General features: G+C 47.6%; 7 protein-coding genes across 7 annotated transcripts; 5 read left to right on the forward strand and 2 right to left on the reverse strand.

Annotated features, from left to right (window-relative positions):
- Window positions 1-1,320: 1,320 nt before the first annotated feature.
- On the forward strand, window positions 1,321-5,941 carry BHQ10_007927 (uncharacterized protein; the record flags this gene model as incomplete). The annotated part of the gene is made up of 5 exons (XM_040880676.1): window positions 1,321-2,314; window positions 2,369-2,545; window positions 3,475-5,579; window positions 5,657-5,793; window positions 5,860-5,941. The coding sequence occupies 5 exons, from the start codon at window positions 1,321-1,323 to the stop codon at window positions 5,939-5,941; spliced, it is 3,495 nt and encodes a 1,164-aa protein (XP_040736430.1).
- Window positions 5,942-6,746: 805 nt separating this feature from the next.
- On the forward strand, window positions 6,747-8,755 carry BHQ10_007928 (uncharacterized protein; the record flags this gene model as incomplete). Its single annotated transcript, XM_040880677.1, has 2 exons — window positions 6,747-7,395; window positions 7,458-8,755. 2 exons carry the CDS (start codon window positions 6,747-6,749, stop codon window positions 8,753-8,755), a joined length of 1,947 nt encoding a protein of 648 aa, XP_040736431.1.
- Window positions 8,756-9,321: 566 nt separating this feature from the next.
- Window positions 9,322-10,007, forward strand: BHQ10_007929 (uncharacterized protein; the record flags this gene model as incomplete). The annotated part of the gene is made up of 2 exons (XM_040880678.1): window positions 9,322-9,686; window positions 9,764-10,007. The coding sequence occupies 2 exons, from the start codon at window positions 9,322-9,324 to the stop codon at window positions 10,005-10,007; spliced, it is 609 nt and encodes a 202-aa protein (XP_040736432.1).
- A 672-nt stretch (window positions 10,008-10,679) lies between these two features.
- Window positions 10,680-14,077, forward strand: BHQ10_007930 (uncharacterized protein; the record flags this gene model as incomplete). The annotated part of the gene is made up of 2 exons (XM_040880680.1): window positions 10,680-10,781; window positions 10,841-14,077. 2 exons carry the CDS (start codon window positions 10,680-10,682, stop codon window positions 14,075-14,077), a joined length of 3,339 nt encoding a protein of 1,112 aa, XP_040736433.1.
- Window positions 14,078-14,339: 262 nt separating this feature from the next.
- On the reverse strand, window positions 14,340-19,263 carry BHQ10_007931 (uncharacterized protein; the record flags this gene model as incomplete). Its single annotated transcript, XM_040880681.1, has 5 exons — window positions 14,340-14,647; window positions 14,726-15,013; window positions 15,072-15,150; window positions 15,205-18,764; window positions 18,819-19,263. 5 exons carry the CDS (start codon window positions 19,261-19,263, stop codon window positions 14,340-14,342), a joined length of 4,680 nt encoding a protein of 1,559 aa, XP_040736434.1.
- A 335-nt stretch (window positions 19,264-19,598) lies between these two features.
- Window positions 19,599-20,727, forward strand: BHQ10_007932 (uncharacterized protein; the record flags this gene model as incomplete). Its single annotated transcript, XM_040880682.1, has 2 exons — window positions 19,599-19,843; window positions 20,073-20,727. 2 exons carry the CDS (start codon window positions 19,599-19,601, stop codon window positions 20,725-20,727), a joined length of 900 nt encoding a protein of 299 aa, XP_040736435.1.
- Window positions 20,728-20,842: 115 nt separating this feature from the next.
- Window positions 20,843-22,667, reverse strand: BHQ10_007933 (uncharacterized protein; the record flags this gene model as incomplete). The annotated part of the gene is made up of 9 exons (XM_040880683.1): window positions 20,843-21,154; window positions 21,205-21,277; window positions 21,364-21,502; window positions 21,555-21,575; window positions 21,627-21,791; window positions 21,844-21,929; window positions 21,984-22,228; window positions 22,299-22,534; window positions 22,616-22,667. The coding sequence occupies 9 exons, from the start codon at window positions 22,665-22,667 to the stop codon at window positions 20,843-20,845; spliced, it is 1,329 nt and encodes a 442-aa protein (XP_040736436.1).
- Between the last annotated feature and the right edge of the window lie 356 nt (window positions 22,668-23,023).

The following is a 23,023-nucleotide window of genomic DNA, read 5'->3' on the forward strand; positions in this document are numbered from 1 at the left end:
GAGGAAGGAGCCGGTTACAAGATCTGGTCGTACCCGACCTGCCCAAATAAGAGCCCTGGTTTGGACTGGAAGAAGCCTTCGGCTCCCTGGCCTTTTCACATCCTTGGATATATCGTTTACTCCTTCGCTTCTACAAATACACAGACAACCACCAACCAATCTTATGTCAGGAGTTGCAGGGGAAACTTCAACGCCGTCCCCACAGCAACATTAGCAGCAAAATCACATCCTTCACGATTCTCATCGCTCCTCGCAAGCCTGCGAGCCGAGCTGGCAGCGGACTTCAAATGTTTGATCCGTTTTCTGCTTTCATGACAGCCGACCGAAAGGCACTATTGGAATTACCGCTACTTTCCGCAGTCCATGCTGACACTACGTCTACATTTCAAAAGTATGCTGCATGGCGACCTCACCGCACGACACAGTTATTCTAGGGAGGTGGCAGCTACTGAAGAAAGCCACTGGCGTCGTAAGCTCTGGTAACTTTCACATAGATGACACGTATTGGAATGACGCCAGTAGAAAACATCCCCTGAGCGAGTTTCGGGCTGGCCGATTCCTCGTCGGTCCTGCAAACCGACCAAGCGGGCTGGCAAGCCCATCTCAGAATCGACATACCAATCCTAAAAGCAGTACCTTTGAGCAGCCCCATTGCTCCATAGCAGAAGAGTTGTATGGTGTTTGGATCTCATCCGGCGGTAAGCCTTACGTCCTCTCCGTATCTGATATTACTTGAAGTGAGCGGTACTCAACTCATGTAGGAGTCTCATCGATTTGCCTCCGAAGATTCCTGGACAAGAATGTCATTGTTTCATATTTCGGGAGCTATTGGTTACCCAATATGACCTCGAGCCATTGAATGTCGAGTCCTCCCAGCTCGAGGCTCAAGCCAAGTATCCCGTACCGATACGATGAGAGGGGGGTAGATGAAACCCGATCTAGAGCTCATTTGAAGGGCGATGAATACATATAAAAATCGTGAGCTGCAATTCCGCATAATGTCCTTCTGATGTGCTATCACATAAACGGGGGTCTTATAGAGTGTTCTCAAGCCCTGAACATAATCTACACATATACCCAATTCCCAGCGATTGTTATGCAACGGTCTCATGGTTGTATTCTCGGGGGCTATAAACAAAGCTATGCGTATCACGTGCATACTCAGCCTCATTCTACTCAGCCTCATTCTTGATTCACCGCACACAAGGCTGAGCCCCTCATTTCGAGGTATAGAGTCCCGTCTATACTTGGAGTCCACATTCCCTACTGATGTACTATTTACGGTGAAGATGCAGTGTCGTCTTGGTCACATTCAACATAATGGCAGATCCAGTCAATTACACTATCGGCTGGATTTGCGCTATTAGCACTGAGTATGTCGCTGCACAGGCTTTCCTGGACAAAAGACATGGGCTTCCGGACCGCATATCTCCAGGAGACTGCAATAATTATACTCTTGGTACAATTGCAGGCCATAATGTTGTCATTGCCGTCCTACCGAATGGTGAATATGGAACCGCTTCTGCGGCGGTTGTCGCAACACATTTGCTTCGCAGTTTTCCGAACGTTCGAATAGGCCTGATGGTTGGTATTGGCGGCGGAGTCCCCAGTGCAAAGCACGACATTCGACTTGGGGACATTGTAGTCAGTTCTCCATTTCAAGGACAGGGCGGCGTGGTTCAGTATGATTTTGGGAAAGCCATTCAGGGGCAGAGCTTCCAACTTACCCGATTTCTGAACCAACCACCCATGATTCTGCAAACTGCGGTGAGTGGGTTGAGCTCGCTATATGAGATTGAAGGCCATAATCTTCATGAGGCTGTTTGCGACGTTCTTGAGCAAAAACCCAGGCTGCGTGGGAAGTATCAGCGACCAGACCTTAGCACAGATCGACTATATCATAGCAATATCGTCCATCCATCGAGTGATAATCAAGCTGCAGAATGTGTAGTGGCCTGTGGAGACAAGCCGCCTATGTTGGTTTCAAGGAAAAGCCGGGCAGATGATGAGGACAGTCCAATGATCCACTATGGCCTGATAGCCTCATCTAACCAGCTGATGAAGAATGCATTGACCAGGGATAAGCTTGCAGCAGAAAAAGACGTGCTGTGCTTTGAAATGGAAGCGGCTGGATTGATGAACCATTTTCCCTGCTTGGTCGTTCGAGGCATTTGTGATTACTCTGACTCTCATAAGAATAAAGAATGGCAAGGATATGCTGCAATGGTCGCTGCAGCTTATGCTAAAGATCTTCTGCGACAGATAGTTCCGAGTCAAGTGGAGGCAGAGAGAAAGATAATTGATATCATGGCTAGTGAGTTTTCTACGGTTTAACTAGATGTCAAACACTGACCTACTATTCCACTAGGTATCCAGGGAAGCATTGAAACGGTTGCAACGAAAATCGACAGGATTGTGGACATTCAACATGATCAAAATCAGCAAGCAATCCTTGACTGGCTGCATCCAAATGACTATTCTTCTCAACAAAACGACTTCATTGCGAGTCGTCAGGAAGGAAGCGGAGAATGGATTTTGAATTCGGGTCAGTTTCGACTGTGGATAAATCAAGAAACGGCGATATTATTCTGCCCTGGAATACCAGGTGCAGGCAAGACTATAGCCACATCCATAGTGATTGATCATCTCCAGGAAAAGTTTCGAACTCGTCGAGATATAGGTATCGCCTTCGTATACTTCAACTTCCACCAGCATATTCAACAGGGTATGATCGGCCTATTCTCGTGCCTTTTGAGACAATTGTCCTTTCAGACCGGAGGCATGGATGAAGTAACGAAACTTTACAATTACCACAAGCCTAGACAAAGTCGTCCTTCGTTTCAAGAGGTATTTGATTCGCTAAAGAGAGTCACGATGAGCTTCTCGAGCACGTTTGTCCTTATCGATGCATTGGACGAGTGTAGATTACCTGACGGAGTGCTCAAATTGCTTGCCAAATTATTTGAGCTGCAAGCTATATCTGGGCTCAGTCTTTTTGCAACATCACGATTCATTCCAGATATAAAAGCAGAGTTCGAGGGGAAAAACGCTTCCTCCATGGAGATAAAAGCCTCTGAAGATGATATGCTAAGCTATTTAAACACAAGTCTCTCGAAACTACCCTCATTTGTCATTAAAGATCATCAACTTCAAGAAAAAGTCAAGTCTGCTGTCTTAAAAGCGGCCGACGGGATGTGAGTATCTCTGAATCTCGCCGATTTCCTTGTCATGAACTTTCCTAATATTTTATTAGGTTTCTACTCGCAAAACTTCACTTTTACTCACTAGAAGACAAAATAAATCCACGACAGCTTGCAATTGCGCTAGATTCACTTCCAAGAGGATCCGATGCGTATAATCAGGTCTATGAAGATGCCATGGAGCGAATACAGAGCCAAAGTCAAGGCCTTCGTGATCTGTCATTTCGCGTGATTGCTTGGATTGTTTACGCCCAAAGACCGCTAACAAAATTAGAGATGCAGCATGCCTTGGCTACTACGAATGATGCTTCATTATTAGATCTTGACAATATTACTGAAATTGTGCTTCTTGTCTCGGTGTGTGCGGGCCTCGTGACTGTTGATGTGAAAAGCAACATTGTCCGATTGGTTCACCACACAGCGATGGAGTATTTTGATCGAACAAGGACTAAATGGTTTCCGTATGCCCAGGACGAGATTACCCAGACATGTGTGACATATCTCTCGTTTCAAGAGTTTGAAACCGGACCAAGTTCCACACCAAATGAGTACAGAGCTCGAATACAGACAAATGCTCTGTATGAATATGCAGCGACATATTGGGGCTATCACGCTCGAAGTTCCTCCATTGAAGATGGTAATTCAATACTCGACTTTCTTGGAAGCATAAGCAAAGTCTCAGCGAGCGCCCAGGCCATGATCTACCATGAACTCGGTTACTACGATGACATTCAGATGCACGGTACACACCTTGCAGCATACTTTGGACTTGCAGATTCTGTGTTAGCTTTGATTAAAAGGCAGCATGATGTCAACCCCAAGGATAAATCTTTTGGTCGGGCACCGCTCTCATATGCTGTAGAAAAAGGACACGAGGCAGCAGTTAAAATACTTCTATCTCACAATGCCGATGTTCAGGCCAGAGACAAATCCGGGCGTACATCGCTTATTTGGGCCTCCGAAAAGGGGTTCGAGGCAATAGCGCAACTGCTGATAGACAAAAATGCAGATGTCAGATCCAGAGATAGGGATTTTGGCCGTACCTCGCTTTCATGGGCAGCAAGAAATGGCCATGAATTAGTGGTGAGACTGCTGCTCAACAAGAGCCCTGAGAGAGTCAATTCAAAGGACAAATCCGGCAATACTGCACTTACTTGGGCATCGAGGTATGGTCACTCGGCAGTGGTCAAGCTGTTGCTCGACAAAGGAGCGGCTATCGAGGCTACAGATGAGTTTAACCGGACACCGCTTTCGTGGGCTGTGATCAATGGTCATCTGTCAGTCGTAGAATTGCTTCTTATCAGAAATGCACATGTTGATTGTGTTGATATGTTGAAACGAACGCCACTGTTGTGGGCTGTGGAGAAGAAACATAACGAGATGGTAGAGCTATTACTGCAGAAGAACGCTGGCCCTCATGATCAGGCTAGCACTGGCCAAACTCTCTTATGGGCTGTCAAGGATCACGACATTGCGTTGGTGGAACTTCTTTTAAAAAAAGCAGCTCCGATTGACGTCCAGGATATGTATGGCAGGACACCTCTCTCGTGGGCGGCAAGAGATGGATCTGAGGGTTTGGTGAAGCTGCTACTCGCCAATAATGCTCAAATAAATCTCCGTGATAAATTCGATAAAACTCCTATTTTCTGGGCGGTAGAAAGGGGACATGAGACTATCACAAAGCTGCTGATCGACAATAACGCTGATATTGAACTTGCTGATAAAACTGGCCGAACACCTCTCCTATGGGCTACGATCATTGGACGCGAGAATATCGTAAAGTTGCTACTGGACAACAGTGCTTCCATACATAGTTCTGATTTCAGTTTCCGTACGCCTATCTCGTGGGCCGCAGGGATCGGGTATGAAAACATTGTGAAGCTGCTACTTAACAAACGCGCTTTTTTTGATTCTCTCGAAGCAGGTCGTCAAACACCGCTTTCTTTCGCTGCAACAAGAGGACATGTCGGTGTTGTACAGCTGCTGCTTGACAGTGGAGCTGATATCGATCATGCTGACACTGCTAGCTCAACACCTCTCTCAAAAGCTGCAAGTCAGGGCCATGAGGCTGTCGTAGGGCTGTTACTACGACATGGGGCTTCTGCGAATTGTACTGACTACAGAGATCAAACCCCTCTCTCTCTGGCTGCAGAAAATGGCCATATGTCCACAGTGAGGGCGCTGCTTGCCAATAACGCCAATCCCCGTTATCAAGATATGTTTGGTCGAACTCCAAGTACAATAGCGGCAGATATGGGTCATGAGTCAGTGGCTATTTTACTGTATGAGGAAGAATGCAAACGCCAGTCTATTGATGACGGCTCCGACAGTGCCGTCCCATTGAGTCCATGTGTTAATTGTCTGAGAAACTATACGAAGGTGTGATGCTCAACCTCTGCAGGCTTAGCTCAGTGTAACAAACTTGACAACTTTCTTATCTAACTCGTCTCTATCAGTGTGGCCGCGAGAAACCCAAATGCTCCCAATGTGAGGACACGAAAACCGATTGCATCTACAGCTCCACCCAGCCACAGCCACCTAGCCAAATTCGCAAACTCTCGGTGCGGCAGATTGAGGAGAGGAATCTTTTAAGGTCTGTTTCCGTCCAAAATGTTGCATAGCTTTATAGGAGAGATCGAATTCTGATTCTAGAGGCTAGGGCGCAACTTTCTGAAATGCTACTATCTTCTCGTCGACGCTCACCGCCCGCTTCTTATACTCATCTGGCCCTCAGCACGTGAGGTCGCGCCTTACCAGCCTAGGAGTAGTAGCGCTATCTCGGATTAACCTTGATCCTTGTTTTATCCTCAGGCAGCTGTTTCAGGTGTGGCTGTGATGGACGAGATGGCATCATAGATATTTAAATATAGATAGTAACACAGCAGCAATAACTGATCCAGCTGGAGGGATAGACGGCGGCATGGTGGTGGCGGTTCAGTACACCTCCATGAGCCGGCAGTGGTGGCATTAGTCGGGTTTGCCAGCTTGAATTGCATGACTCTGATGATTGCATGCAATTCGAGGCTCGAAACGGTTTCTACGGGGACGCGACCAGGGTTGCTGCCACTGTAATTACTTAGCCCAGACCATCGAAAAATGCATGACATTGTCTTGATCTACAGCATCAACATCCATTTCAAATCATTCTCTGTGTTTATAGACAGTGGCCTGCAATCTAGATCACATAAATCGCGATCTCGTCGGGCGGTTACTGAACTGGTTGACATCCAGACCTCCGCCCGCATAAAATAATTTATCTGGCCCCTGCTTCATCCTCGCCAACAACACTCTCCCCTTGTATCCTTATAATACATTGTTACCTTTTCTGGTGATATCCACTGCATTTTTACTTTTTCCGTCGGTTTCACCCTGCCCGTTGTCTCTCTCGCATTTTGGTTTCTCCGCTGGCCGGGTTGGATTCTGGGTCAGAACCACTTATAGCATCCTCCCTTGCCATCTGTTCCCCGTCGCGCTCAACGAACGACCTCATTCATACCGACGTCAATATCCCCACGACGAGAGCAATCGCTCTCCCCGACCGCCAAAATGTCAACGACGCCCAAAAAGCCCGCTGGCACAAATGGGACAACAGCACCCAGCAAGAATACGACTACCCCAGACCGAACAGCGGCCGACAACCGAACTGCAACGACCAAGTCTTCTAATGGCCTCCAACGAACCCCCTCCGGTCGCGCTTCACCAGTATCTGCCCGTGCCGCAGCACGCAAGCCGGGCAGATCGAATTTAAGTGTTTCCAGCGTTCCCAAAATCGCCAGCTCTGACGCTTCCTCCTTTGACGATGAAGCGCGGGCCCAGAATGCGGCGCTGATCGACGAGTTGAAGGAGCAATTACAGAAAGCAGAGACGGCTTCAGAACAGTACCAGAAACAATTGGGTGTTTTGCAGTCACGGTTGGACGATGCTATTACCGAGCAGCAGAAGTTGGAGGATCAGGTACATGAAAGGGATAGTAATATTGAAGCCTTGAATGTGCAAATCCGGGATCATGCTCGTCAGTTACGTGATATGGAACAGGCGCATGAGCAGGAACGCAATGCGATGCTGCAGGATAAAGAACAACAGGCGAGCAGGGAAGAGGAATTGCAGTCAACTATTCAGCGTCTGAAGGAGTCAATTGCTCAAAAGGACATTCGGGTTAATACCGACAATGACAAAAGCAATATTTCCAGATCTTGTATGACAACATCAACTCCCACATCGATGTGTCACAGAGCCGTTACACTAACATTTTCACAGCGAGTTTCCGAAATCGGTCTTCCCCGGACATCGACAGTGGACAATTCGCTCCATCGGCCCAGATCGAACGCAGCCCGTCACGAAACAATGCCAAGCTTCTACTGCAAAAGGACAAGTTGATCGAGTCACTGCGTTTGGAGCTTGCGGAATCCCAGATCAAACTCGTTGAAATGGAAAACAAAGGTGGCGGCCTGCAGCAAGAACTAGAGCGTGAGCTCCTAGAGGCAAGAATGGCCAACGCGCGCCTGATGGAAGACAACGAAAGCTACCAACTTCTCTTGAGTGAAAAGACACTTAATGGAGATTTCACTAAGGGGGACTTCTTGCATGATACCCCTTCAGGCATACCTCAGAGCATGAGCGGCTCTTTGGCTGATGAACTCGACAATGTTGGCGAAGGTAACAATGCCGAAGTTCGCAAGTTAGAAGCCGAAGTCAAGGCCGCCAAAGATCAAAACAAGGCTTTGACTCTCTACATAGAGAGAATTATTGGACGGCTGCTGCAGCACGAAGGATTCGAGCATATTTTGGACAAGAATGATGACCCGCTGCCCAGTGAAACTGCCGCAACTGCTGCAAAGACCGACAAGGAACTGCCTCCTCCACCACCAGAGAAAGACGAGCCGTCCCTACTGCAACGCGCGAAATCTGTCATCATGACCGGCCAGAACCGTCCACAGCCGAGATCTCGACCGGTGAGCGTGATGCCGCCCCCGACATCAGTCCCGTCTGCGCACGAGAACCCTGAAACAGCGCCCAGTATCCCTCTGGGACGCTCTCAATCAGTGCGTACAGGCCATCGTCGGTCTCGCTCCGATCAGATAGGCGACCCTGCAATGGCTGCTGCTGTTGTTGGTCAGATGTACCGTGGTCCTTCAGGAAGCCGAAGCCCATCCGGGGTTCCCTTGAGTCCAACAACCATGGGTCCGGGATCTCGACAAAGCGGATTTTTCGGAACATACATGGCCAACAGCAACGCGCGAGCTCCATCTCAAGGTAGTCAACCTGATCGCAAGAGACTCAGCAGCTCCGACAGTCTTTCTAGCGATGCCAATGCAGAGGTGAGCTCGCTGGGAGCTACGTCTACACCCCCTAGCCGGTCTAGTAGCAGCATGAACAACTACACTGGTGCAGTCATGACTCAGAATAGACTGCGTCCACTCCGACTCGTCCGCGAAAATCAAGAACCTTCCGAGGAAGAGGAGGCAGCAAACAAGCGAGCCAACAGAGCTAGCTGGATGGGATGGTTCAATCGACCAACCTCCAATCCTGTACAGGAAGAAACTCCTAAGCAGTGATGATATTCGACTCGTCAAAGTCCGACTTATTATAATTAATTTACGTTTTTATGTATTGATCTCCCCGATTTACTGTATCGTTGATATTGGACTTTCATCTTTCATATCATGATCATTTCTGTTCAATACCCACAAGTGTGATGAGACCCATGTTTATTATCAAATACTATATTTGCTATTTACTTTACTATATAACAATAATAGTACGCTTTCATGAAACGAGTTTTTAGAGGCATTGGGTGTTGCATACCGATCTGTACAGTGTCTATCTGCCTGGGCCTGTACAAGTGGCGCTTGCTGTTCTGAATGACTTTTGCAGACGTAGCATTTTCTAGGATCATTATTTCTATTGTCAATATAAATATGGATTTTATCAGAGATGTGGTGTTGCGTTACAGTGCAGTCTATAGCATGGACCAATCATCGGTGCTCCATCAAAGAGCGGAAGCGGCCACGATGCGGCAACTCCAAAACATATCAACTCCGCAATTAACACATTCAACTACTTTCACCATATCACCACACGACACCAATTGGAGAGACAGACAGTATAACAAACAGACAAAATGCCAGGCTCCCTCTCCCTCTTCACCGTCAACGCGGTCCTCATCATGTCTACGGACGATAGCTCCCGCATCTTCGCCAAATACTACTCCCCCCCTCMCCCTCCAGCCGGCGTCTCAGCAACCTCCACCGACTACCCCGGCGCAAACCCTTACCCTACGGTCAAAGAGCAGAAGAGCTTTGAGAGTGGATTGCTGGACAAGACGAATAAGCAGACCAATGATGTGATTCTGTATGATAACCGGGTCGTGGTGTTCAAGGTTGAGAACGATGTGATGTTGTATGTTGTGGGCAGTGCGGATGAGAATGAGGTGTTGCTGTATAATGTCGTTGTTGCGTTGAGGGATGCGTTGGGAATACTATTCAAGTCAGCCCCCTCTCCCCCCCTCTTACAATCTAGACTCTTTTCTGGAATTGGAAGGACGTTGCTAACGATATTCTCAGAGGAGCAACCGACAAACGCACAATCATCGAAAACTACGACCTCGTCTCCCTCGCCATAGACGAAATCATTGACGATGGAATCATTCTTGAAACAGATCCTGTCCTCATCGCTTCCCGAGTTAGTCGCGCGCCCACAGCAGATACGCCCAACATGAAGAACATCGACTTGTCAGAACAAGGCCTGCTCAACGCATGGGAGTTTGGTCGACGCAAATTGGCCGAGCAATTGCGGCAGGGTCTTTAGATTTGTTCTTGCCTACCTATTTTTCTATGTTGTCTTTGGCCGTTAATGATTGAAGGGTTCGGCTTCTGATAGAAGTGGGTTTTCTATCTGCTTATATATCTTCTTTTTTTTGGGAATGAAAATGGGATTGGCGTGTTCATCTTTTACTTTATGTTGTCTAAGGCATTATACATATTATCTGCTCGTGTTCGTTGCATTTCATTATTTCTGGCTACTTCTGGCCATGATTGTTTCTCTTCATCTAAAGCCATGTCTCATGTTTCCTGAAACTCTTTCTCTTGAAGCATAGCCCTGGGCCCTGGGAATTCGAAATGCAGCATTGATACTCTTTCATTCTGCTCTGGGAGCTCATTCATGACCAAAGAGTTTGTTGTACACCTAAACGGTACCTAGGAAGCAAGCCTATAAAAATGATAGGAGCGCGGCTGCCCCGCATACGTCACATTAAATGTGCGCCGGTTCGGGGATGACTCTTCATCCCAAAAAAAACTACCACTTCATTCTTTTGGACCTTCTCCTTTGTTTTGAGAAAAGTTCTAGCTGCTCTCTTTGATATATCTCTCGCTACCAAAGACATATATCTTCTCCTATATCCCTGGAGCCCAGAAGTCTCTCGGATTTCTAATCACCCGATCAGAATTCAACGGCGCATCCTCCTTCACATCCGCAGCAATGAAGCAGAGATTCTCGTCAATAGACGTCAAGATAATATGTCAAGAGCTCAGCACTTCGATCATAGGCCTACGAGTCTCGAATATATATGACCTCTCATCGGTAAGCCATCGTTCGCATTTCTTCTCCCTACAGCTCTCTGACCGACTTGTTTCATACAGCGCATCTTCCTCTTCAAACTCGCCAAACCAGACCATCGCAAACAACTCATCATCGACTCCGGTTTCCGCTGCCATCTAACCGAATACTCGCGAACGACCGCAAGCACACCCTCCGGCTTTGTGAGCCGGCTACGCAAATGTCTCAAGACGAGACGCGTCACTGCTGTGAAACAGCTGGGTACCGACAGAGTGATTGACATTGTTTTCAGTGATGGACTGTTCCATATCTATCTCGAATTCTTTGCGGGTGGAAATATTATTCTGACGGATGCGGAGAATAAGATTCTGGCGCTGTTTCGTACCGTTGCGGCCGCGGGCGAACAAGATGAGGTCAAGATTGGGTTGACGTATGCCGTTGAAAAGGCTCAGTATTACCATGGAATACCGCCATTGTCAGAAGAGAGGTTGAGAACGACGATTCAGAAAGTGGCGGACGCGAATCAACAAACAGCAGGAAATGCGCAGAAGAAGTCCAAGAAAAAAGTTGATGTCTTTCGAAAGGCCGTTTCGAGTGGATTCCCAGAATTCCCACCTCTCCTTTTGGAAGATGCTTTTGCTGCTACGGGGTTCGACTCGAGTGTCACGTTGAAAGAAGTCCTAGAAAATGAAAGCACTTTTCAAAAGGCCATGGAGGTTCTCCGAGAAGCCGAAAGAATCATCGCCGGGTTGACTGATGGGGAAAAGAAGGGCTATATTGTGGCGAAAGAACGAGCCAAAAAGGAAGATCAACCGGATGACTCTGCGTCAAAGGAGAATTTACTGTTTGATGATTTCCATCCGTTCCGGCCGAGGCAGTTTGAGGGGAAACCTGGTTACCACATCCTCGAATATGATAGTTTTAATAAAACGGTCGACGAATACTTCTCCTCGATCGAATCACAGAAACTCGAATCTCGATTGGCCGAACACGAAGAAACTGCAAAAAGGAAGCTCGAAGCAGCTAGGGCTGATCACCAGAACCGAGCTGGCGCATTGAAACAGGCTCAGGAATTGCATATTCGCAAAGCAGAAGCCATCCAGGCCAACATATACCGTGTGCAGGAAGCTACAGATGCAGTCAATGGACTTATTGCGCAGGGAATGGATTGGGTAGAAATCGCTAGGTTGATAGAAATGGAGCAGCAACGGAACAATCCGGTTGCTCAGACTATCAAACTGCCTTTGAAGCTTCATGAGAATACCATCACACTACTATTGAGTGAAGAGAACGCAGAGGTAGATGAAGAGCAAGAAGAATTTTCAGAGTCGGAGCCAGAAGTATCGGACGACAGCGGCTCCGAGGAAGAAATCGAAAAAGACGATAAACCGGCACGAAAGGMTGCCGCGCCTCTGACTATTGATGTTGACCTGAGCTTATCGCCATGGTCGAATGCAACTCAGTATTACGAACAGAAGAAAACTGCCGCTGTAAAAGAGCAAAAGACAATCCAGTCCTCCGAAAAAGCACTTAAAAGTCAGGAGAAGAAAGTGACAGAAGACCTGAAGAAGCACCTTAAACAGGAAAAGCAGGTGCTGCGACCGTCAAGGAAACCATTCTGGTTTGAGAAATACCTTTATTTCATATCATCTGAAGGCTACCTCGTTCTCGGTGGCCGTGACTCACATCAAACAGAGATGCTGTATCAACGGTATCTGAAAAAGGGCGATATATTTGTGCACGCCGATCTTGATGGAGCTACGCCTATGATCGTGAAGAATAAAGAAGGCACACCTGATGCCCCTATCCCACCTGGCACGTTGACTCAAGCTGGTAGTATCTCGGTTGCTACGTCAAAGGCCTGGGAGACAAAGGCTCTGATGCCCTCGTGGTGGGTGCAAGCGCATCAGGTATCGCGGACAAATGAGAGGGGGGAGCTTTTGGCTAATGGAGCTTTTATGGTCAAGGGTGAAAAGAATTACTTGGCCCCTGGTCAACCGATATTGGGATTTGCTGTTTTGTTTCAAATCAGCAAAGAGAGTGTGCAGAATCATCGGAAACATCGTATAGAAGAACCGGCAGAAGCAGAGCCAACGGGAACATTCGTGGCAAAGGAGGAAGAAAACCCAAATTTGCAGGATCCCGCTGAGGACGTTCAGGAAGCAGTCAAAGAGGAAGTTCCAGAGGTTCCTGAAGACACAATTGAACAGGCAGAGACGAACGCACAGGTTGAGGAAGAAGATTCGTCCTCCGAAAGCGAGAAAGAAGCAGAAGATGAGAAGCCGAAATCAAATCCACTTCAGTCCTTTACCGAAAGCGGAGATAAATCAGAAGTAGAAGACGAGGCAGATGCAAATGATGAAGATGATATCGACGACGAGATCGATGAAACATCTACCATTCATCAAGAACAAATCTCTAAACAAAAACCAAACGCGCCAACGTCCAAGCAGCAGCCACCACCACCAACAAAACAAAAAATCACCCGCGGCAAAAAAGCCAAAGCCAAAAAAGCCGCCCAAAAATACGCCCACCAAGACGAAGAAGATCGCGAACTTGCCCTCCGACTCCTCGGCGTGAACCCCAAAGCCGCAAAAGCAGCCGAATCAGCAGCCGAAGCCAAAGCGAAACGTGAAGCCGAGCTCGAAGCACAAAAAGCACGTCGTCGCGCACAACACGAACGAGCATCTGAAGCAGAGCGGAAACGACAAGAACAATTCCTCCAGAAACGGCGTGAAGGAGGAGAAGCAGGAGCTACAGGTGAAGACGAAGAAGCCTACAACGACGAAACCGCCCAACAGGAAGCGGAAGATCTATCCTGGCTTCCGGCTCTGGTCGGCACACCCCTGCCAGAAGACGAGGTCCTCGCTGCTATCCCCGTAGCCGCACCCTGGCCGGTCGTAGCCCGGTTCAAATACCGCGCCAAACTGCAAGCAGGGAATATCAAAAAGGGTAAAGCTATCAAAGAGATATTGGGTCATTGGATCATTGAAGCCGGAGGTGCTCCCGGCGCTGGAGCCACTGGTGCCAGTGGTGGCGCAGGCAACAAGATCGCGAAGAAGATTATTKCGGATGATGTTGCGGAAGGATTGGATCGGGCTACGGCAGAAAGGATGCGTGCCCGTGAAGCGGATTTGTTGAAGGGGTGGCGGGATGTGGAGGTTATGAATACTTTGCCTGTTGGGAAAGTGAGGATTGTTTCTAGTGGTGTAGTTGGCGGTATTGGTGGTGGTGGAAGTGGGAAAGGGGATAAGGGAGGTGGAAAGGGAAAAGGTGGTGGAGGTGTACAGAAAGGAGGCAAAGGAGGGAAGAAGAAGTGATTTGTCGTTGTACTTATTCTCGAAGTATATAGAGTAGAGCAAAAAACTCGCCTGAGAAAGGATAGCATGGATAAGACTCTGCTGGATAGCGAACAACATCATGTCTTACAAAACGACAACAGCACAAAAAAATCAAAGCATCCGCTCTAATAACTCCACACGCTGTAATCGCTAGAAGCAAAGCCCTCGAAACGCCAATAACCACGTCCCAAATTTTTCCAAGCAAATAAAACAATGTAACATGTACAACCATCATCATAAATCATGTTGGCATCAAATCAATCGCTGGCCCAGAGGGTTTGGTACTCGTCTTGCGCTTGTTAGTAGCATTAGTTGATGTTGACCGACGATAGTTGTTATAACCGCCGGAAGATGATGATCCACGACCTCGATTGTTGTAGCCTTTGCTGCTTCCCTTGCCAGGGTGACGATAAGCTTCTGGATCCCACGGTGCCTTTCTTCGTTTCGATGATGATCCGCTGCTGGTACGCTGTGCACCGCCGCGGGCTCGACTGCGTGGTGCAGAAGGCGCTCTGCTCGTTGCCTTCCTACCGCTCGTAGATGGCCCATCTAGATCAGTGACTCAGAGAAAGTTAATCTCACATACAAAAGGTGTTAGTGTTAGGTACAGGAACGAAATGGACATACATTGAGTGGATGGCACCCTGTTTTGACTGGCAGATGTGTCAAAGTACTGGCTGGKGTCGTTCGTATCCATTTGCGAAAGGGAGAACATGAAGTCTTCGTCATCGCCGTATTCATCATCACTGTCAAGATTGATGACGTTTGTATGGTTAGGATCATGGATGACCTCGTTGTTGGACCTGATATCCGAAAGCAGCTTCTTCGAGTTTCGAATCAGCTTCAAGAATCTAGAACCGTATATCCTGACTTTATCTTGATTGATATTGGGAATCTCATTCATTCTGTTGGTATCTATTCAATATTGGTATCAGTATATCAGACGCTGAAAATTTTGACGTCGATGTATTACCTTCAGGAAGATGTATTGCCATCTCACGCAGCATGGCATCGGAAAAGGGTTGATTGCGAAGGTTCTTTTCCATCATGATCTACAAGTAAAATGTCAGTCATCATGAACAGCATCTTGACTACATCAGACTCACTTGTTGACAGAACTGCTTGGCATTTGTAACAAAGTCTTCAACCACCATTTGCTGATTATCATCCAATTCAGCCATCCGCCCATCCTCTACGATAGGAGGTCCCACGTCCGCTTTCTTGTGTCGGCTTGATTTACCTGCGTCTCGGACCGGTTCGAAGCCGTCGCTATCTTCATCATCAACTGCTTGGGGAACTCCCCGCTTGCTTTTCGGTTTCGGTGCGGCTTTCCGACGTGAACCTTGTACAGGGGAAGGTACATTGGTGGACTGGGGATGATAGTCTGACGCTCCAGACACACCAGTAGACGTATTGCTGCGAGAGGCGCCACTTGACCTCTTGGCTGACTTTGACGAAGCGCGTATTTGCATTGTAAAAGGAGATCTTGATGAGAGAAACTGAGAGGCCTTCGGACCCGGTTTGACGTACCGATGGGTGAATCTGCTTGTCGTTTTGGACCACTCCTCGAGGATATCTTCGCCCACTAACTTGAAAAACAATCGTTCAACGTCTCCGAGTTCCATATCAGTACCAGCACCGTATTGCGGCACTTGAGCATGATCGCCCTTCATCTTTTTGTTTTTTCCAGCGAAGATGTCAATGCAATGCAATAGTGTTACATCCTCCCCTCTCTGATGAAACAATTTGACAAGTTGAACAGCCTTCTTCGCATGTGCTGCATAATCGATCGTCTGGAAGACTTCATCCGTCTTGCAATTGTCACAAGTGCGATGACAGTTACAGACATCGAAAGATTCATTGAAGTAAGCAAGAATCTGAACTCTTCTGCAGTCGCTCTGATTCTCGCAGAATTGTACAACGTGTCGAAGCATTTGCCGCTGACGATTTTTCTGTTGCCAGTCACCGTCAGACGTTTCAATGAAGCGTTTTTGCGCAGCGGTATCCCTATAGCTGTAAAACAGATAGCAACCAGAACGCTTTCCGTCGCGTCCAGCACGGCCGGTTTCTTGATAGTAACCCTCTAGACTCTTGGGTATAGTATGATGTATAACAAATCGGACATCTGGCTTGTCAATTCCCATACCAAAAGCAATGGTCGCGACAATCACATCATATCTACCGGCTTGCCAGTCACGTTGGACTGACGTCCGTTCTTCGGAAGGCATTCCCGCATGGTAATGCGTCGCTTTGATACCATACCCCGATGAAAGCTCCTGGGCGACCTTTTCGCAATCTTTTCGAGATAGACAGTAAACAATGCCAGCTTTTCTTCGATAAGAAGTTTCGATGATATCTGCTATCTGTGAAATAATGTCTGGCGCGGAACCTTTCTTAGGTAGGACGTCATATGTGAGATTGGGCCTGTTGAAGCTCTGACTCAAGACTTCACACTCCTTCATTCTTAAGTTGTTTATCACATCGATTTTCACGTTTTCAGTCGCTGTCGCGGTCAATGCCATGACAGGGAGCCCGGGAAATTTCGAGCGAAAAGCTCCAAGCTCTTTATAGTCTGGACGAAAATCATGTCCCCATTGACTGACACAATGAGCCTCGTCTATGACCAGACGAGCGAATTTTCTATTGTTATGAAGTGTTTGGAGGATATCACACAGGGCCACATTCTTGTTGATCATTTCAGGTGTGACATAGAGCAATTCGAGCTCCCGGTCTGCGTAGGGACTTGAAAGAGTGGACATCACCCATCTCTTGTGCTCGGTGCTTACATCTCCGTTGATGAAGTATGCTTTGATTCCCAATTTTTGAAGGTGGTCAACTTGATCTTCCATCAAACTGAGTAGAGGCGACACGACGATGGTAACTCCTTTGGTTTGGCCGCTGTGTATCACAGATGGCAACTGATAACACAGCGACTTACCACCTCCTGTGGGCATTAACACGAATGCATCTTTTCCGCCAAGCGTAGCGTTAATTGCCTCTAACTGATGAGGTCGGAAGCCTTTAAGGTGGAAACGATCTCTCAGTACTGTTTTTACGTCTTTCGACCAAGGATGTGATAGCATAGAGTTGGAATCTGCAGCCGTGGGTTTCTGAGTCAATTGCGACGGCGGTTGACGACTGACATTTCCGGAAGTTTCACCAAAGATCCTGCGATTATCAGAATAGGTTGCTGGAGGGTCGTAATGTGCGGTCGACATGACATTGTCTGCTTCTATGAGGTCTTCCTCATCAAAGTCGAAATCATCCGAGGTAATGAAGGCCCCGGCAGGATTCGAGGGCGTTCTGGTAGGATAGGGATTGCTTTCCTCAAAAGCCGACACATCCCTGCGGTAAGTTGTACTCAAACTTGTAGCACCACCTTCCGAGGGTAATATTGGTGGAGTATCGGTCTGATATCTCTGGGGAACGGGTTGCGCAAGAGGCCGTACAAGTGTCTGTGGCGTGGCAGGTAGTACTGCTTTTCCTGGGTTCGCGAGTTGAGGAGGTGGAAGAAAAGCAGAAAGATCCATATCGATCACTGACAATAGGTCGCCCAACTGAGCTTCGATCGTTTGAAGCTCCTTGGCAATATCTTGGCTCTCTTTGATCTCTGCTGCCAGACCAGTCAAATCACCGCCGTCGGCAACTGCTTTCACCATAATGTCTTTGAGTTGTTGCTTCCTTAATTTCTTTTCATCATATACAACTCTTTTCGTTCTCAAAATTTCCAACGCTTCGACTTTTGTTCGAGCAGCCTTCCCTTCAGCCACAAGTTCCGGGGGTGGGAGTTCCCCTTCAATGGCGTGCTGCACCACAATGTTTGCGTTGGCGACCAAGTCCTTATTCAATTTCTCGATTGCTGCGTCCACAACTCCTGGATGAAGGGACATAAATTGCTCCACGTCGGGGTTCTGAGTACGTTGTGATAATGGTGTAGAAGTCACAGTCTCGACAAGAGCTTGTCTCTTTCTGGGCGAAGTCTTTTTAGGTGAAACCGACTTCGGCTGAGCCGGAGTTAGACGTTCTTCTGGTGTGGTCCCGACATTTGAGTATCTCCTCAGATCGCAGTCCCTCGAGTTTAACCTTTCTCCAATCGCACGAGTCTTCTGTTTAGCTGGATGCTCAAAAGCATCTTCCTCGGAGTCCCAGGAAAACAGGCGATCAACATCCTCATCTTGGGTATTTCTTTTGTTCCTCGGTTTATTGCTTGTATTGACGGTAGTTGGTTTCTTCGAAACGGCTGAACGAACTGGTGATTGACGAGCCAATTCTTGTGACGACGAGATATCATAACTAGGCGGATCTGATGAAATTTTTGGCGTGATATCGTCAGCCAGCACATCGTCATCATCAGGCGTACGTGATGTGTTCCTGCGAGGAGGATTTCTATTGGGCGACCTTAGATCCGACTGATACTCATCACTCTTTCTCTTTTTGCCTTGTCGAGCTATGGGTTCCGGCCGCATAGCATAATCTTCTCGCCATAATGTTTGCGAATCACCGAATACGTCAACTGTACCGGAGGAAGTAGATGGTTCAAGATCACCGGTAAGATCAATAGACTCGATGTCACCGAACTGGGACTTGTAATCCGAGGAAAGGATAGGCCCCAGTTTCGTCGATGGCCCGTTTAGTTTCCTACGAGTCGGGCTCGATACTATGGTAGCTTTTAATCCAAATTAGCAAAAAGGCCGTATTCATCCAGTTAAAATAGAGGTACCTGGAGCAGAACGAAATGTAGCATCTCCGGTTCTTGAATTTTCCAACGCATAATCCTTACGGGCGTCAGATCCCGGCGTTGCTGGTCTTGTATCGTCGCTTCTATTGCTTGCTGCAATGCTAAGCATGCGTGGCTTCGATGCCGACGAGGAAAGGAGGTTCAGTCGTGCCATATTCGCGTCCTGCAACAGAGAGTCTCCATCACCATCGACTTTCAATTCCACATTTTCGTATTTCTTCGAAATCGTCGATATCTTTTCGTTCACAGTCTTCGTCAATCCTCCCGTATTTACTGGCCGAGGTGCTGCTAATGGTGGTTGTGCTGATATGTGAACGTTCACGGTATCATCATCAGATCGCGTCAACAACACGTCCAAGGCGGCAAAGTCTGGTTGCCCGCGGTCGACAAGCCAACGAAGGTGCTGCTTGAGATTATTTTTGGTCATGGGCGCGACTCATCGTTTCAAATATTAGTGCAAATCTGCAGCCTTGTACGCCAGCTAAAATCGAAAGTGGTTCGTAAGAAGTTCTAATCGAGAGACTGTTAGAGGACGGTCAATGATCGTATGGGTGTGGGTCCGTCGTTCCTGCCATTGGAACACATTCGGCTTAACCCGTCGCGGTTAGTCGACCCGCGTGTTCACGTGAAGTCGCGCGATAAGAAACACCAAAGAGGAAAACAAATTAATTGAAGTCCCTACTTGCATGATGGAGCAAGGAAGGCTTGAATTGATATAGGGAGTGGCGAATTTTTTTGGTCGGTCTGTTTGGCTATTCGATAATGGGTGTTGATCAGGACAAAGTGGACAAGATCCGTGCCTTTGCCGACAGGGGACGGAATCTCGAGAAACAGTATGGAGACAGTCCCCTGAGTCTAGACGCGATTCAGCACTACAACCGGAGATTAGACGACACAATCCAGTCTTTACAAGATCATGTCAAGCGACAAGAAGACGCTCTCCGAAAGGCGAGTCACATGGCCTCTAACTATATTAAAGGATTCATTACTAATGTTGATATAGCTACGTGCGTCGAAGCAAGGACTGGAGATCTCTGGTCAAGGAACAGAGCCTGCAGAGAGACTGGCACAGGTTCGACGAGTCAAGAAGGCATATGACTCTCTATTGCAGGCAGAGCCAGATCTACCTTCACCAGACTCTCCATTACCGTGCCTAATCGCTTTGCGGGAAACATCTCGCGTAATCCAAGACAACAAAGCCTCAATCTCCAGTCTCCAAAAATCTTTGCCTTTAAGTCGACAACAGCTCAAGGACGAGCAAGACGATCTCGAAGATGCAAAACGCATTCACGAAGGTCTCAGAGCGCGCATCCAACGAATCAAAAGGGAACAGTCCGAAAACTCAACCAAGAGCCCCTCCGAACTGGCGGATGACTTCGTCAATGCAGAGCGCAAAAAAACTCGTGCATTGAAATCTTCATCTTCAAAGTTGAGAAAGGATCTGGAGCAGTTTATAGATGAGCATCTTGCGTCGCAATTGGCAGCGGAAGATCTCGGTGGTCCTGTAGTGGGTGATATTATGGAAGTGCCAGATTCTACTCTGGAAGCTGGGTACACAGCTCATGGGAAACCGAAGAAGCCGAAATCGTCCTCGGCACAGAATGATGATGACGATGATCCAAGACAGCAACGGATAGATAATCTCCTTCGACGGCAGCGAGGAGAAGACGATGATGGATCTAATGCTGCTCCGAGGAATAAAAGGGAAGCAGCGGCAGTAGCCATGCGTGAGCTAATAAACTCTCTATTAGAATCAGGAACATCTTATGTGGAACTGCCACGCGAATCTGCGGCTTCGCGGTTTCTGGTCCGAGTTAAAGTTGCGCAACTTCATCCGCGGGATGCACGAAGGATTCGTTTGATTGATTTTGGACGATCTTTTGAGGATTAGCTCTCAACTCCCTTTATCTTAGAAAGTATTTTCATTGAATGGCTCCGATATTGCTTGTGTAGCTAGATCAAATGGCTTTCTATCTTCTGACGAAATGACTTAAAATGTAGCCTATCTAATCAATCGTATCCTCCTTCAAGTAAAACAGTTGATGCATAACTTCGTCCCCTCTATCGCGCAACGCGCTGTGATACATGGTGTTCGTAATGACCTGCTTTGCGCCCTTGATTTTCTTGGCTGTCTCAGTCGCATAGCTATAGTCAACGTACATGTCATCTACGAAAGTAGCTGCATACACTGGGACCTCGTTTTTGGCCAGTTGCGCTTCATCGTAGAGCTTGGGCCAGTCATCTGTGGTTGCGAGAATGTCCGCGACTTCTTTGAGCTCGCTTAGTTCGTCGTACGAGTCGAACATGTCTTTGTATATCTATAAAAGCATAAGCATATTGTTTACTTTGTTTTCGCGATACAACTCACCATTTCTCCGGTGAAATAGATCTCGGGTTCGGTGCTGCCCTCGACTCGGAACTTGGGATTCTGCGCACGCAATCTATCCGCAGACCAGCGAGAAGCTTCTCTACAATAGAACGGTTGATGAGGAACTGACTTCTAGTCTTATAGGAGTGGAGACCATACCCCTGACAGTATATAGGCTCGTGCAAGACAGCGTATATGACAGCGTTATCGTACTCTCCATAGCTCTCAAGTAGTGAGAGTGTCGGCCTCGTCAGGAAACCGAAATGATCGAGTTCAAGAGTCATTCGCAGAACGATATCTGAGATTTCAGTAAGCAGAATAATTGCACAAGATTAGCGAAGTCCACACACCATGAATGCTATCCAGACCACCTGTTTTCATTAGCGATGACGAATCGAATATGAATTAGGAGAAGCTCGCACCATGAACCCCGAAGGTTATACCGATCTGCTGGAATCTCTCTGCTGTGAGCATACCAGCTCCCAAACGAGGCTTGTTCTGCTGCAGATATTGAATGATCCTTTTGACACGCTCTGCATCTTCGGGGAATTTTTGATAGTACGCTTCATTCCGTTCTATCACCTTTTCTAATGATGGGGTCAGTTCTGTGTTGCGATATTATATTCAATGGCCGCTCACGATATGTCTTTTCATATATCGGGTCAGGTCCGTTGATTAGCGGAGGCAATCCACCAGTCAAGAAGACTTCGCGCAAACCCTCGGGACTATATAAAATCAGTATAAAGTGATAGTCAGACCGCAACGTAATGAGCACTCACAACTGCGACAAATAGGTGGTCGCACAAAATCCACCAAAACTCTGCCCTAAAACGCTCCATTTCTGATACTCTTCCGAATAAGTAGCGGTCAAATATTTACGTATAGCCTCGCAATCGCGCACAATATTGTCTGCGCGGAAATTTTTTAGATATTCGGCCTGTTTGATTGCGCTACCTTGGCGGGCAAGAGTTTGCGAGGTGATTGTGGAGCTTAGGCCAGTTCCACGTTGGTCGAGGAGCAGAATCTGGAAGGTGTATCAACACGGTGACACCGAAAAGATGGAATTGACCCATAACTAATTGCTTTTTACGTACCTGATACCCCTTGTCGAGAACAAATGGGACAAATCCCACTTCCTGTGGTGGTCGACATCCAAAACCCGGGCCACCCTGCAAATACACAAACCACGGAAGAGGCTTCTCGTTCGCCTCGGTGTCGGGAAAGATTGCAGGGCGACGGACGCTCCGAGCGAAGAGGCGTATTCGCTCTTCGTTGGGTTTGCTGTAATTCAAGGGGACATCGAAAAACAGCTCAGCCACTCGAAGCTTGCCTGGAATATAGTAAGTCAGCAAACCTCCACGAGGCCTCCCAGATCATCGTGTTGTAACTAGTATCCACATGGCTTACATACCAGGGACAGTATGAAGCCGCCTGTCGATTAGCTTTGCTCCGGCGGGATTCATGAGGTCTATTGTGTTGCTTAAGATGGCGAGTATATAGGATATAGACGATATGATGTCAATGACCTTTGGAATTTAGTCAACTGTTCCAGTTTAGTGAGGATGTTTTGGAGATTGTTGGAGAAATGATGCGTTGATAAGGCTTGTTTGCGGTGTGGGGTAACCACAGAACGCAGGCACCCATTTTATGGGCGGGTCGGCGTGAGGAGCAACCCAACATCTTTTCTATCCTCCTGACCATCCCCGCGGCACTCTCGCCGGAGGACCTGGTTAGCAGGCATTATTAGTGGTTAGAAATGGAGATTGTTTCTGCTTGACCTGCTGGCTGGGTCCTGAGTATGACTCTACTCGCACCTATT

This window comes from Talaromyces amestolkiae, assembly GCF_001896365.1.
Source record: "Talaromyces amestolkiae strain CIB chromosome Unknown scaffold17.1, whole genome shotgun sequence".
Taxonomy (NCBI): domain Eukaryota; kingdom Fungi; phylum Ascomycota; class Eurotiomycetes; order Eurotiales; family Trichocomaceae; genus Talaromyces; species Talaromyces amestolkiae.